This window comes from Pelobates fuscus, chromosome 7, assembly GCF_036172605.1.
Source record: "Pelobates fuscus isolate aPelFus1 chromosome 7, aPelFus1.pri, whole genome shotgun sequence".
NCBI classification, from domain to species: domain Eukaryota; kingdom Metazoa; phylum Chordata; class Amphibia; order Anura; family Pelobatidae; genus Pelobates; species Pelobates fuscus.
Genome location: NC_086323.1, coordinates 27224323 through 27238522, shown reverse-complemented (window position 1 = coordinate 27238522; position 14200 = coordinate 27224323). Strand labels below are relative to the sequence as shown.

The 14200-nt window shown below is 42.4% G+C and overlaps 1 protein-coding gene across 7 annotated transcripts in view; it reads left to right on the top strand.

Moving 5' to 3' along the window:
- The window catches only part of CC2D1B (coiled-coil and C2 domain containing 1B), a 52693-nt gene that overhangs the window by 30131 nt on the left and 8362 nt on the right, over positions 1–14200 (top strand). For all 7 annotated transcript variants that reach the window (XM_063427829.1, XM_063427836.1, XM_063427834.1 and 4 more), the window contains 8 exons: positions 8641–8716; positions 8793–8852; positions 9226–9350; positions 9991–10063; positions 11022–11131; positions 12084–12240; positions 12335–12507; positions 13704–13829. In XM_063427829.1, the coding sequence (XP_063283899.1) occupies positions 8641–8716; positions 8793–8852; positions 9226–9350; positions 9991–10063; positions 11022–11131; positions 12084–12240; positions 12335–12507; positions 13704–13829 (900 nt within the window). The remainder of the gene's footprint in view (positions 1–8640; positions 8717–8792; positions 8853–9225; positions 9351–9990; positions 10064–11021; positions 11132–12083; positions 12241–12334; positions 12508–13703; positions 13830–14200) is intronic.

The window sequence follows — 14200 nt, the reverse complement described above, 5'->3', positions numbered from 1 at the left end:
AACCAGTAAAAATAGCGACACAGTCTGACGATCATTTTGTAGGATACACCAACACTGACTTTATAGTATCCTTCACGTGTTCGGCATTCTGTACTGTGATTCCCACCTCTGAAGAATCCACCCCTTGCAATGCAAAGGCAAAATATTCTCCTATAGATAGCTACTATACCTAAACACACTGGCAGTGCATGGTAGTTTTTGTTTTTTTTCATAGAAGATGCATTTCTAAGGGCAGAGATTTGGGATAGGGCGCCACTTGGAGTATGCGTGATTTGGGATAGGGCATCACTTGGAGTATGCGTGTTTTGATTTGGGATAGGGCGCCACTTGGAGTATGCGTGTTTTGTTATTCCGTTTTTTTTTTTTTTTTTAAACTTTATTTTTGTGTGAAAGTCTCATTGCAACATTCGCGGACATTATACATGGTATAGCTGATACAGATATTGAAATCGTTCCTGGTGCATTACAGGTATGTCTGTGGGCCGCTGTTATCATGCCCGCATTGCAACAAAGACATTACACGTTTTATATTTTTATACAACTAAAGTAACGAACCAGCAGAATATATCTCTAAAGAAACTATCTGTGCCAACGAGGCTGTTGTTAAGTAAGTAATTTCAAAGTTCAGTAGGAGGTTGGGTCACCAATCCCAGTGTAGCTGTCCTGGTCCAGCCAGAGGTCATTTTGTCTGTGGTAACTTAGTGAGAACTAAGATGAGTAATAAGAGTGGAGATCTGGGTAGAGAGGGGGGGGGGGAGGGGGGGAGGACGGGGGGGGAGGAGGGGGGGGGAGGGGGGGGGGGGGGGAGTGCGCCATTCCCGAGTTGCGTGGGGGTGTCCAGATTCCCCGCGTCGTCCCCTGCTAGTCTATGTCTCGGGAGAGTTCGCTACTAGTCCAAGGTTCCCAGATTTTTTCAAACCTGGACATGGAGCCTCTCACTGTGGCCGTCAATTTGTCCATTAAGTGTACGTCTTTCAGGTTGGAGATTACCTTCCGAATAGGGGGCATGTCTACCTTTAACCAAGCCTGTGCCATGGTTCTACGTGCTGCTAATGTTACTTTGTGTATTAATTTTTGTTCTCTGATGGTCCAGTTATCCAGTGCTCTATTCAATAAATATGTCCAGGGGTTAAGCTCGGGTGCCCTGTGTAGTATCTGTTGAAGAAGGTCAAATATTTTCGACCAGTACTCTTGTACCCTAGGGCATTCCCACCACATGTGGAGATACGTGCCTCTGAGGCCGCATCCTCTCCAGCATTCGTCGGTCGGTGTTTGGTGCATATGAAAAAGTTTCACCGGGGTGGTATACCACCGAAACATAGTTTTATAGGATTGTTCCTGGAGGGAAACACATATGGACACTGCAGTGTTTGCTTCCCATATTTCCCTCCACTCTACGCCCTCCAGGACCTCTCCCAGTTCCCTCTCCCATGTCTCCGTGTATGTTAATGTACCCCATTCCTCTGTTTCTGCACAAACGTGTGTGTACAGTGTCGTGATGAGGCCTGATGTTGTGGATTCTTTTAAGCACATTTTCTCATAGAATGTTAGTGTGGCGGTTCCTGCTCTCTGTATGTGGGGGCTACGCACAAAATCTTTGATTTGCATGTATCGAAAAAAGTCCCTGGGGGTGAGATGTGTTTCTTGCTTTAATTGTTCGAACGTAACAATGTTTTTGCCATCAAACATGTGGCATATTCTCTGCACTCCCACCTTTTCCAGGTTCGCGAACTCCCTGGCTGTCATTCCCGGGGGAAAGGCTCTGTTTCGTAGAAGTGGAGTAAGTGGGGAAGGGGATGTCGCCAGTTTATATTTGGACGCAGACGCGTCCCATAATCTCAAGGAGTTATGTATGGCTGGACAAGCGGTTCTCAGTGTTGGCCTGTCTCCTCTGGGTACCCACATATGATATTGTGGTAGATCTGGGCCGGTGAGAAGGGACTCCAGGTCTACCCATCTCCTTACCGTCGGTGGTGTGTGCCACATGGCTACCTGCGCTAATTGCGCTGCTACATAATAAAAGTAAAAGTGGGGGAGTCCCAACCCTCCTCTCTGTTTGTGTCTATATAATATGTTTCGGGATATCCTGTGCCGCCTATTCTGCCATATAAAGTCCCCGGCTGCCTTTTGCAACGGTGCTAAATCCGATTTTAATAGTTTAACTGGGAGCGCCTGAAAGAGGAATAGAATACGGGGTAGCACATTCATCTTTACTGCGTGAATACGCCCTATCCAAGAGATAGGTTTATCTAGCCACTTATCCATATCGTGATGTTATTCCGTTTTGATTTGGGATAGGGCGTCACTTGGAGTATGTGTGTTTTGATATTCCGTTTTGATTTGGGATAGGGCATCACTTGGAGTATGCGTGTTTTGATATTAGGTTTTGATTTGGGATAGGGCGCCACTTGGAGTATGCGTGTTTTGATATTCCGTTTTGATTTGGGATAGGGCGTCACTTGGAGTATGCGTGTTTTGATATTCCGTTTTGATTTGGGATAGGGCGTCACTTGGAGTATGCATGTTTTGATATTACGTTTTGATTTGGGATAGGGCGTCACTTGGAGTATGCGTGTTTTGATATTCCGTTTTGATTTGGGATAGGGCGCCACTTTAAGTATGCGTGTTTTGATATTCCGTTTTGATTTGGGATAGGGAGTCACTTGGAGTATGTGTGTTTTGATTTTCCGTTTTGATTTGGGATAGGGCGTCACTTGGAGTATGTGTGTTTTGATATTCCGTTTTGATTTGGGATAGGGCGTCACTTGGAGTATGCATGTTTTGATATTCCGTTTTGATTTGGGATAGGGCGTCACTTGGAGTATGCGTGTTTTGATATTAGGTTTTGATTTGGGATAGGGCGCCACTTGGAGTATGCGTGTTTTGATATTCCGTTTTGATTTGGGATAGGGCGTCACTTGGAGTATGCGTGTTTTGATATTCCGTTTTGATTTGGGATAGGGCGTCACTTGGAGTATGTGTGTTTTGATATTCCGTTTTGATTTGGGATAGGGAGTCACTTGGAGTATGTGTGTTTTGATTTTCCGTTTTGATTTGGGATAGGGCGTCACTTGGAGTATGTGTGTTTTGATATTCCGTTTTGATTTGGGATAGGGCGTCACTTGGAGTATGTGTGTTTTGATATTCCGTTTTGATTTGGGATAGGGAGTCACTTGGAGTATGCGTGTTTTGATTTGGGATAGGGCGTCACTTGGAGTATGCGTGTTTTGATATTCCGTTTTGATTTGGGATAGGGAGTCACTTGGAGTATGTGTGTTTTGATTTTCCGTTTTGATTTGGGATAGGGCGTCACTTGGAGTATGTGTGTTTTGATATTCCGTTTTGATTTGGGATAGGGCGTCACTTGGAGTATGCATGTTTTGATATTCCGTTTTGATTTGGGATAGGGCGTCACTTGGAGTATGCGTGTTTTGATATTCCGTTTTGATTTGGGATAGGGCGTCACTTGGAGTATGCATGTTTTGATATTCCGTTTTGATTTGGGATAGGGAGTCACTTGGAGTATGTGTGTTTTGATTTTCCGTTTTGATTTGGGATAGGGAGTCACTTGGAGTATGCATGTTTTGATATTGCGTTTTGATTTGGGATAGGGCGCCACTTTGAGTATGCGTGTTTTGATATTACGTTTTGATTTGGGATAGGGCGTCACTTGGAGTATGCGTGTTTTGATTTGGGATAGGGCGCCACTTGGAGTATGCGTGTTTTGTTATTCCGTTTTGATTTGGGATAGGGCGTCACTTGGAGTATGCGTGTTTTGATTTGGGATAGGGCGCCACTTGGAGTATGCGTGTTTTGATTTGGGATAGGGCGCCACTTGGAGTATGCGTGTTTTGTTATTCCGTTTTGATTTGGGATAGGGCGTCACTTGGAGTATGCGTGTTTTGATATTCCGTTTTGATTTGGGATAGGGAGTCACTTGGAGTATGCGTGTTTTGATTTGGGATAGGGCGCCACTTGGAGTATGCGTGTTTTGATTTGGGATAGGGCGCCACTTGGAGTATGCGTGTTTTGTTATTCCGTTTTGATTTGGGATAGGGCGTCACTTGGAGTATGCGTGTTTTGATATTCCGTTTTGATTTGGGATAGGGAGTCACTTGGAGTATGCATGTTTTGATATTGCGTTTTGATTTGGGATAGGGCGCCACTTTGAGTATGCGTGTTTTGATATTACGTTTTGATTTGGGATAGGGAGTCACTTGGAGTATGCGTGTTTTGATTTGGGATAGGGCGCCACTTGGAGTATGCGTGTTTTGTTATTCCGTTTTGATTTGGGATAGGGCGTCACTTGGAGTATGCGTGTTTTGATATTCCGTTTTGATTTGGGATAGGGCGTCACTTGGAGTATGCGTGTTTTGATATTCCGTTTTGATTTGGGATAGGGCGCCACTTTGAGTATGCGTGTTTTGATATTACGTTTTGATTTGGGATAGGGAGTCACTTGGAGTATGCGTGTTTTGATTTGGGATAGGGCGCCACTTGGAGTATGCGTGTTTTGTTATTCCGTTTTGATTTGGGATAGGGCGTCACTTGGAGTATGCGTGTTTTGATATTCCGTTTTGATTTGGGATAGGGCGTCACTTGGAGTATGCGTGTTTTGATATTCCGTTTTGATTTGGGATAGGGAGTCACTTGGAGTATGTGTGTTTTGATTTTCCGTTTTGATTTGGGATAGGGCGTCACTTGGAGTATGTGTGTTTTGATATTCCGTTTTGATTTGGGATAGGGCGTCACTTGGAGTATGCATGTTTTGATATTCCGTTTTGATTTGGGATAGGGCGTCACTTGGAGTATGCGTGTTTTGATATTCCGTTTTGATTTGGGATAGGGCGTCACTTGGAGTATGCATGTTTTGATATTCCGTTTTGATTTGGGATAGGGAGTCACTTGGAGTATGTGTGTTTTGATTTTCCGTTTTGATTTGGGATAGGGAGTCACTTGGAGTATGCATGTTTTGATATTGCGTTTTGATTTGGGATAGGGAGTCACTTGGAGTATGCGTGTTTTGATTTGGGATAGGGCGCCACTTGGAGTATGCGTGTTTTGATTTGGGATAGGGCGCCACTTGGAGTATGCGTGTTTTGTTATTCCGTTTTGATTTGGGATAGGGCGTCACTTGGAGTATGCGTGTTTTGATATTCCGTTTTGATTTGGGATAGGGAGTCACTTGGAGTATGTGTGTTTTGATTTTCCGTTTTGATTTGGGATAGGGAGTCACTTGGAGTATGCATGTTTTGATATTGCGTTTTGATTTGGGATAGGGCGCCACTTTGAGTATGCGTGTTTTGATATTACGTTTTGATTTGGGATAGGGAGTCACTTGGAGTATGCGTGTTTTGATTTGGGATAGGGCGCCACTTGGAGTATGCGTGTTTTGATTTGGGATAGGGCGCCACTTGGAGTATGCGTGTTTTGTTATTCCGTTTTGATTTGGGATAGGGCGCCACTTGGAGTATGCGTGTTTTGATTTGGGATAGGGCGCCACTTGGAGTATGCGTGTTTTGTTATTCCGTTTTGATTTGGGATAGGGCGTCACTTGGAGTATGCGTGTTTTGATATTCCGTTTTGATTTGGGATAGGGAGTCACTTGGAGTATGTGTGTTTTGATTTTCCGTTTTGATTTGGGATAGGGCGCCACTTTGAGTATGCGTGTTTTGATATTCCGTTTTGATTTGGGATAGGGCGCCACTTGGAGTATGCGTGTTTTGTTATTCCGTTTTGATTTGGGATAGGGCGCCACTTTGAGTATGCGTGTTTTGATATTACGTTTTGATTTGGGATAGGGAGTCACTTGGAGTATGCGTGTTTTGATTTGGGATAGGGCGCCACTTGGAGTATGCGTGTTTTGATTTGGGATAGGGCGCCACTTGGAGTATGCGTGTTTTGTTATTCCGTTTTGATTTGGGATAGGGCGTCACTTGGAGTATGCGTGTTTTGATATTCCGTCTTGATTTGGGATAGGGCGTCACTTGGAGTATGCATGTTTTGATATTACGTTTTGATTTGGGATAGGGAGTCACTTGGAGTATGCGTGTTTTGATTTGGGATAGGGCGCCACTTGGAGTATGCGTGTTTTGATTTGGGATAGGGCGCCACTTGGAGTATGCGTGTTTTGTTATTCCGTTTTGATTTGGGATAGGGCGTCACTTGGAGTATGCGTGTTTTGATATTGCGTTTTGATTTGGGATAGGGCGCCACTTTGAGTATGCGTGTTTTGATATTACGTTTTGATTTGGGATAGGGAGTCACTTGGAGTATGCGTGTTTTGATTTGGGATAGGGCGCCACTTGGAGTATGCGTGTTTTGATTTGGGATAGGGCGCCACTTGGAGTATGCGTGTTTTGTTATTCCGTTTTGATTTGGGATAGGGCGCCACTTGGAGTATGCGTGTTTTGATTTGGGATAGGGCGCCACTTGGAGTATGCGTGTTTTGTTATTCCGTTTTGATTTGGGATAGGGCGTCACTTGGAGTATGCGTGTTTTGATATTCCGTTTTGATTTGGGATAGGGAGTCACTTGGAGTATGTGTGTTTTGATTTTCCGTTTTGATTTGGGATAGGGCGCCACTTTGAGTATGCGTGTTTTGATATTCCGTTTTGATTTGGGATAGGGCGCCACTTGGAGTATGCGTGTTTTGTTATTCCGTTTTGATTTGGGATAGGGCGCCACTTTGAGTATGCGTGTTTTGATATTACGTTTTGATTTGGGATAGGGAGTCACTTGGAGTATGCGTGTTTTGATTTGGGATAGGGCGCCACTTGGAGTATGCGTGTTTTGATTTGGGATAGGGCGCCACTTGGAGTATGCGTGTTTTGTTATTCCGTTTTGATTTGGGATAGGGCGTCACTTGGAGTATGCGTGTTTTGATATTCCGTCTTGATTTGGGATAGGGCGTCACTTGGAGTATGCATGTTTTGATATTACGTTTTGATTTGGGATAGGGAGTCACTTGGAGTATGCGTGTTTTGATTTGGGATAGGGCGCCACTTGGAGTATGCGTGTTTTGATTTGGGATAGGGCGCCACTTGGAGTATGCGTGTTTTGTTATTCCGTTTTGATTTGGGATAGGGCGTCACTTGGAGTATGCGTGTTTTGATATTCCGTCTTGATTTGGGATAGGGCGTCACTTGGAGTATGCATGTTTTGATATTACGTTTTGATTTGGGATAGGGAGTCACTTGGAGTATGCTTGTTTTGATATTACGTTTTGATTTGGGATAGGGAGTCACTTGGAGTATGTGTGTTTTGATTTTCCGTTTCGATTTGGGATAGGGAGTCACTTGGAGTATGCATGTTTTGATATTGCGTTTTGATTTGGGATAGGGCGCCACTTTGAGTATGCGTGTTTTGATATTACGTTTTGATTTGGGATAGGGAGTCACTTGGAGTATGCGTGTTTTGATTTGGGATAGGGCGCCACTTGGAGTATGCGTGTTTTGTTATTCCGTTTTGATTTGGGATAGGGCGTCACTTGGAGTATGCGTGTTTTGATTTGGGATAGGGCGCCACTTGGAGTATGCGTGTTTTGTTATTCCGTTTTGATTTGGGATAGGGCGTCACTTGGAGTATGCGTGTTTTGATATTCCGTTTTGATTTGGGATAGGGCGTCACTTGGAGTATGCGTGTTTTGATATTACGTTTTGATTTGGGATAGGGAGTCACTTGGAGTATGCATGTTTTGATATTACGTTTTGATTTGGGATAGGGAGTCACTTGGAGTATGCATGTTTTGATATTACGTTTTGATTTGGGATAGGGCGCCACTTTGAGTATGCATGTTTTGATATTCCGTTTTGATTTGGGATAGGGAGTCACTTGGAGTATGCGTGTTTTGATATTCCGTTTTGATTTGGGATAGGGCATCACTTGGAGTATGCGTGTTTTGATATTAGGTTTTGATTTGGGATAGGGCGTCACTTGGAGTATGTGTGTTTTGATATTCCGTTTTGATTTGGGATAGGGAGTCACTTGGAGTATGCGTGTTTTGATATTCTGTTTTGATTTAGGATAGGGAGTCACTGGGAGTATGCGTGTTTTGATATTCCGTTTTGATTTGGGATAGGGAGTCACTTGGAGTATGCGTGTTTTGATATTCCGTTTTGATTTAGGATAGGGAGTCACTGGGAGTATGCGTGTTTTGATATTCCGTTTTGATTTGGGATAGGGCGCCACTTGGAGTATGCGTGTTTTGATATTCCGTTTTGATTTAGGATAGGGAGTCACTGGGAGTATGCGTGTTTTGATATTCCGTTTTGATTTGGGATAGGGCGTCACTTGGAGTATGCGTGTTTTGATATTCCGTTTTGATTTAGGATAGGGAGTCACTGGGAGTATGCGTGTTTTGATATTCCGTTTTGATTTGGGATAGGGCGTCACTTGGAGTATGCGTGTTTTGATATTCCGTTTTGATTTGGGATAGGGCGTCACTTGGAGTATGCGTGTTTTGATATTCCGTTTTGATTTGGGATAGGGCGTCACTTGGAGTATGCGTGTTTTGATATTCCGTTTTGATTTGGGATAGGGAGTCACTTGGAATATGCATGTTTTGATATTCCGTTTTGATTTGGGATAGGGAGTCACTTGGAATATGCATGTTTTGATATTACGTTTTGCTTTTTATAGAAATTCAGCGCTGTGATGGAAGCTCTGGAAAGTGGGCAACCTGTGGATCTTAGCAATATGCCACCAGCGCCAGAAGGTAGGGTTAACATTTTTGGTAATTGGCGCACAGCTTTGGTGTGACATTGACCAGACTAATTGGGTTTTATCTGCAGAGCATGATGTAAAGGTGTCTGTGCCGGTACCTGACGATCCCAGCCCTACAAGCACTCAGGGTAAGACACAACAACTCTATGTTTAAAAAAAATTATCTGCATTGGTGATCCCAGGGAGAGGTGTGTAGGTTGAGTCCATTAATATTTAGTGGGTAACGTCTCCTGATCTAAGCAGTGGATTTTTCTATAATAACTGACTAAGGATTATGGTGCAGGAACTAGCAATGGGCCTCCCGGATCCTGCAAGCCGTGGCTCCAGAAATATTACTTTAGGCTGTAATTTCAGCATTATTACTATATATAGACTGACTGACTTAGCCTACTGAGGAAAAAGCAAAGACTTGCAATGCACTTAAAGTTCACTGTGGCCCCAGCTGTTGCTACAGTTCAGATGTTTCTGAAGATCCATTTTTTTTTTATCCTTGTACCGTAGGAACTCCTGCGGTGTCACTATTACAGGCTCTGCAGCAAAGGTTGGAAAAATACAAGTCTGCAGCGCAGCAAGCGAAGTCTGCTGGGGATGACCGGAAGGCCAGGATGCACGAGAGAATTGCCAAGGTGAGGAATCATAAAGAACAACATTCAGGAAACGTGACATAGTGAGCATATAAAGGACAGGTGGGAGGTAGACATTACTCCAGACACTATTGGCTCTAGTCGTAAAGCCGCAGCTGATAGAACGGATTTTGCTGAGCAGGTAGGTAGCTGACTCTAATGGCATTTTGCTCGAAAGTCTGTGGCAGCTTGCCACTCACTCTGTAACCAGCTATTGCCAACATCCGTCGGTAATCCTTCACTTGGCATAGTTTATTAGTTTGTGAGGTGGATTTGTCACAGCCTCGATTTTTATTTTTTCTTGTAGATATTTAATTAGATTCAATCAAAATTCAGTATTTCACCTTTTTGGACATCACTTTTCAAGATTCCCACTATTCTACACGGATAAGCAAAGACAGGGGACTTTCCATCCATGCTGTGCAGGCTCATATAAATTTAACTCCAAATCAACACGGCATCACAGGTGTTGTAGTTCTGCAACAGCTAGGCAGAGTACCTTTTGGTCACCCGTCATTTAGATTAGCGTGATTGGTCTGACAGGTCTGTTGGCTGCAGATAAAACAATTCTTATTGTGTTTTGTTAAGGCAGGGTGTGACGGAATGTCCAGTCAACTAATCCTCCGATATTCTTTGTCTTTAGCAATACCAAGATGCTATTCGTGCTCACAAGGCAGGGAGACAAACCAATCTGGCTGAACTCCCAGTTCCTCCCGGTAGGTTTATATTATTATTTTAATTGTAAAATCTACTCTGTACTTCTTAGACCATGCAAAACTCCTAGTGTTATGCAGGTAAGACATGGTGTCTCTTTATAAAGTACAGGATTCTATATATTGTATTTTCCGTTTTATAAATAATAATTTAGATGCCTTTTAATGGTCCACCAGCTTGAATCTATTTATTACAGAGATGATTATTTGTTTTACAGTGCTTATTCCACAATCACTCAAAATGTGCCCAGATTTTCTTTCTTCCTCGGCCCATATCTGATGATATTAAAGGGACACTCCAGGCACCCAGACCACCTCCCACTACTCCAAACCCTGCAAGTGTAATTATTGCAGTTTTTTATAAACTGCAATAATTACCTTGCAGGGTTAACTACACATCTAGTGGCTGTCTACTTGACAGCCACTAGAGGGCACTTCCTGCTCTATAGCACAGGAAACCTGTGCTAGAGCGTCGCTGGACGTCCTCACGCTGTGTGAGGACCTCCAGCGTCGCTCATTTCCCCATAGGAAAGCATTGAAATTATTTTTCAATGCTTTCCTATGGGGAGCGCTAATGCGCATGCGCGGCATTGCCCGCATGCGCATTAGGTCTCCTCGGCCGGTGGGCGGGATCAGTCTCGCCCACCGGCCGACGCAATACAGAGGAGGAGCGGCGCGGCGAGGGACATCGCCGCTGCCTCAGGTAAGTGACTGAAGGGGTTTTCACCCCTTCAATAACTGGGGATTGGGAGGGAGAGGGACCCTCCAGTGCCAGGAAAACGGATTGTTTTCCTGGCACTGGAGTTTCCCTTTAATTGATTTATATTTTATCGATGAAGATTAAATATTTAAGAGGAGAGCCACATCAGATCTCTGGGCTTTATGAGAGTCTCTTATAGAACATTATTCTAAGAATCATGTTTAATTTTTTTATTTTTCAACGTGTGGTTGTTGATTACAGGTTTCCCTCCACTCCCCGGATTGGAAGACAACGCTGGTGAAATGAGCGTGGAGAGTGCAATGGAAACTGCCCAAAAACTTGCAAATGCAGACGTGGACGAAGGCGAGGAGGTTGATAAGTATTTTGTATTTCAATCTTGACATCAAAAGTATAGTATCTACTGTCTTCAGACTGTTGAAATCTATGGAGTTTGTCTGCAATGTTTTTGCAATATAATTGTTATTTAGGGGTTGGCATTCTATTTAGATTGGAAGATAGTTTGAAGATTATTAATTAAAATCAGTCCTGGTGCTGAGTTCTAAAACTGTGAAAATCAGTAGGAACATTCCATGGGGGTTGCTATCTATAAGAGAATATTTTGCCTTTGCATTGCAAGGGGTGGATTCTTCAGAGCTGGGAATCACCGTATAGAATGCCGAACACGTGAAGGGTACTATAAACGCACAAAAATACCCAATTCCTTATCTGTGCGAGTTCCTTCTGAGCACCATGTCTGGGTATTCCATTCTAGTAATGCTATGCAACAAAAACCAATATCTTATACAATGCTTTGTAAATTTCAATCTAGATAACTTTGGTAATATTTCGATTTAGCGCCGTTTCCTATTGATTCATAATGCGGTATCCTGAACTAGAAGATTAACAAAAGGATTTAAGTGTTTCTTCAAACGTTCTATTATTTTGCACGTTAAACACATATTCAGCAGGTTGGAAAGCAAGATTGCGTTCTGATTTTTAGTCGTTATGCTTTGTTGGCTCTTTCATGAGATCTATACATTACCTATTTGGAGATACTAAAACTGGTATTCGAAATAAATCTTACTTATAAAATGTCAATTTTCCTAATACTGACGACCCTGATTAATGAGACACTGTGTGTCTGCCGTGCTAAATTTGTGTGTGTTGTATAGTAACATTAATAATTTCCATATATTATAATATTTACAGAAAAAGAACAACTTTAGAATATGTGGGTTATTTTACAGAAGTAGTCTTTCAGATGTTTCAGAGTAGTTCGATAGTGACACTTTTTAAAAATCATTTTTTTTTTTTTTTTTTTAGGATGACCAGCCAGAGAAGCCTCCTGTTCCAAAAAAACCCACCCAAATAGTGAAACCGCTATCTCCTACCGTGCCACACATTGAAGAGACCTCTGCTAATGCCAAATCTGAAACCAGCACTGAAAATACCAAACCTGTGGAGCATCTATCTTCTGAGGGTAATTCTGAAGTCTCATGACCAAATGTTCCATGTGTTCTCAGATGTTTCTGGGTCCATGGCCCTCAATAACCATGAGGTCTCTGCTTTATTAGGACGAGATCAGCTGGAGTTCCTTGAGAACCGGAGGAAACAGTACAGGAGAGCCGCTCTTCAAGCCAAACAACGGAATGACCTGGAACAGGCCAAACAGCACATGAGAGTGGCTCATACCCTTCAAGTGTCCATCGACCAAGTGAAGAGTGGAAAGCTGGTGGACATTTCCAAGGTGAGAAGGCTGACTAGAAACAAGACTTAGCAACTTGCCATTTTTCTTGACACTGATATCATTCTCTCATCTCTACAAACTACTAGGCAAATTTGATAAAGGGTCTATTTAGTCACTTTAGCTTAATGAAGCAGTTCTGGTGTTTAGATCATACCAATGCACTTCTACTGCTCAATTCTCTGCCATTTAGGACTTAAATCACTGCAGCCTTAGCAACATCTTCCATACCATACACACTTTCTGAAAAAGAAGTGTTTATGTGGAACCTTTCTTACATTGTTAGTGTGTTTAATTTAGAAGTTTTTATTTCTTGTTCTGTTAATGGCCTGCTAATGCAAAGCAGTCTCTTATGTGAGATTAGATAAATAAGAACTCATTTTTGTAATAAGATTTGTCTGCACCATTAGAGAAGCATAATGTGAGCGTTACAATTTTTTCTTATAAAATGTATTTCGTTATGTAATATTGTTGGGGTTTATTTTTGTGTGTTTTGTTTCTATCTATTTTCATGAATGCTTTTATGGCTTCCAGTGAGCTCGTAATCCACAATGATGCTCTGTGAGAAGCATTTGATTGGACTCTACCCATCATGAACAAGGAAATTAGTGCTGGGGTAAAAGGGGTTGTGGCCTACTTAGCTGCAGAACTTTAGAAGAGGCGGGATTGAGGAAACTAGGAAAAACTATTTCCTAGTATAACTTATAACTGATGCATTATTTTTAAAATTTATGCACATTTCTTTAAAAAAAAAAAAATTACTTCTGTTGTTCCTTCCGATTTGTGACGTTCATAGTTTGTTACATATTTATTATTTTTTCCCATATTAGTTGATTTCGAAAGTATACACAAAAAAGAGTCATTTTTTCCAAAGTCTTTTCTAGGAAGGGTCTCTAGTGGCTGTCTGGCTGATTTATTAGCTGATTGACAGCCATTGGTCAGGATCCCTACACCATAACCACTACATACAGATATAATGGTTTTGGTGATGTCCAATTCAGTTGCAGTCATTTATTGGAAAACCAACACATTATTATTTTTACTTTTCTGTACCCACTGTAATTATAGGGGGCATAACAAACCTAAACCACTGTGTAATTGTTTGACCACAGATTAATTTTCCAGCTGCTTATAGACCTGTTCGTTGTTTAATTCTCCCTAATCTATGACTGGTTTCTTGTGGTTTTATCCCTTACCAGATACCAGGTCTCCCACTGGACGAGGACAATGACTTTGTTCTTATTGAACCTGAAGATGCCAAGCCACTTCAAAATTCAGATGATGTTTACTCTCAACTGCTGAAAATGCTTCAAGAGCAGCATGAGGTGTGAATTATGTTGGTTAGAGATGAAGGACTGCATTGCCAAGCTTGCATAATTCCGTGGTTCCAGGACTACCAGCACTCCAGAGTTTAGGCATTTCCCAGCTTTGTTCTTAATCCCGGACCATTAGTGTGCCTTGAGGACTGAGTTGTGAACCACTGACGTGGATTGATAGACTGTCCACTAGAACGTGACTGGCCATAGATTGTCCTACTGTAACCTGGATATGTCCCCACCCTTCCAATGACCTCCACCTCTGTCACCGGTAAACGACCACCATCTCCATAGACAACAAATTTTTTTTAAACAAAAAAAAAAGTACAATTCGCCCTTGGGGAACATATAAAAATATATACAATCTATGTAAATGCATT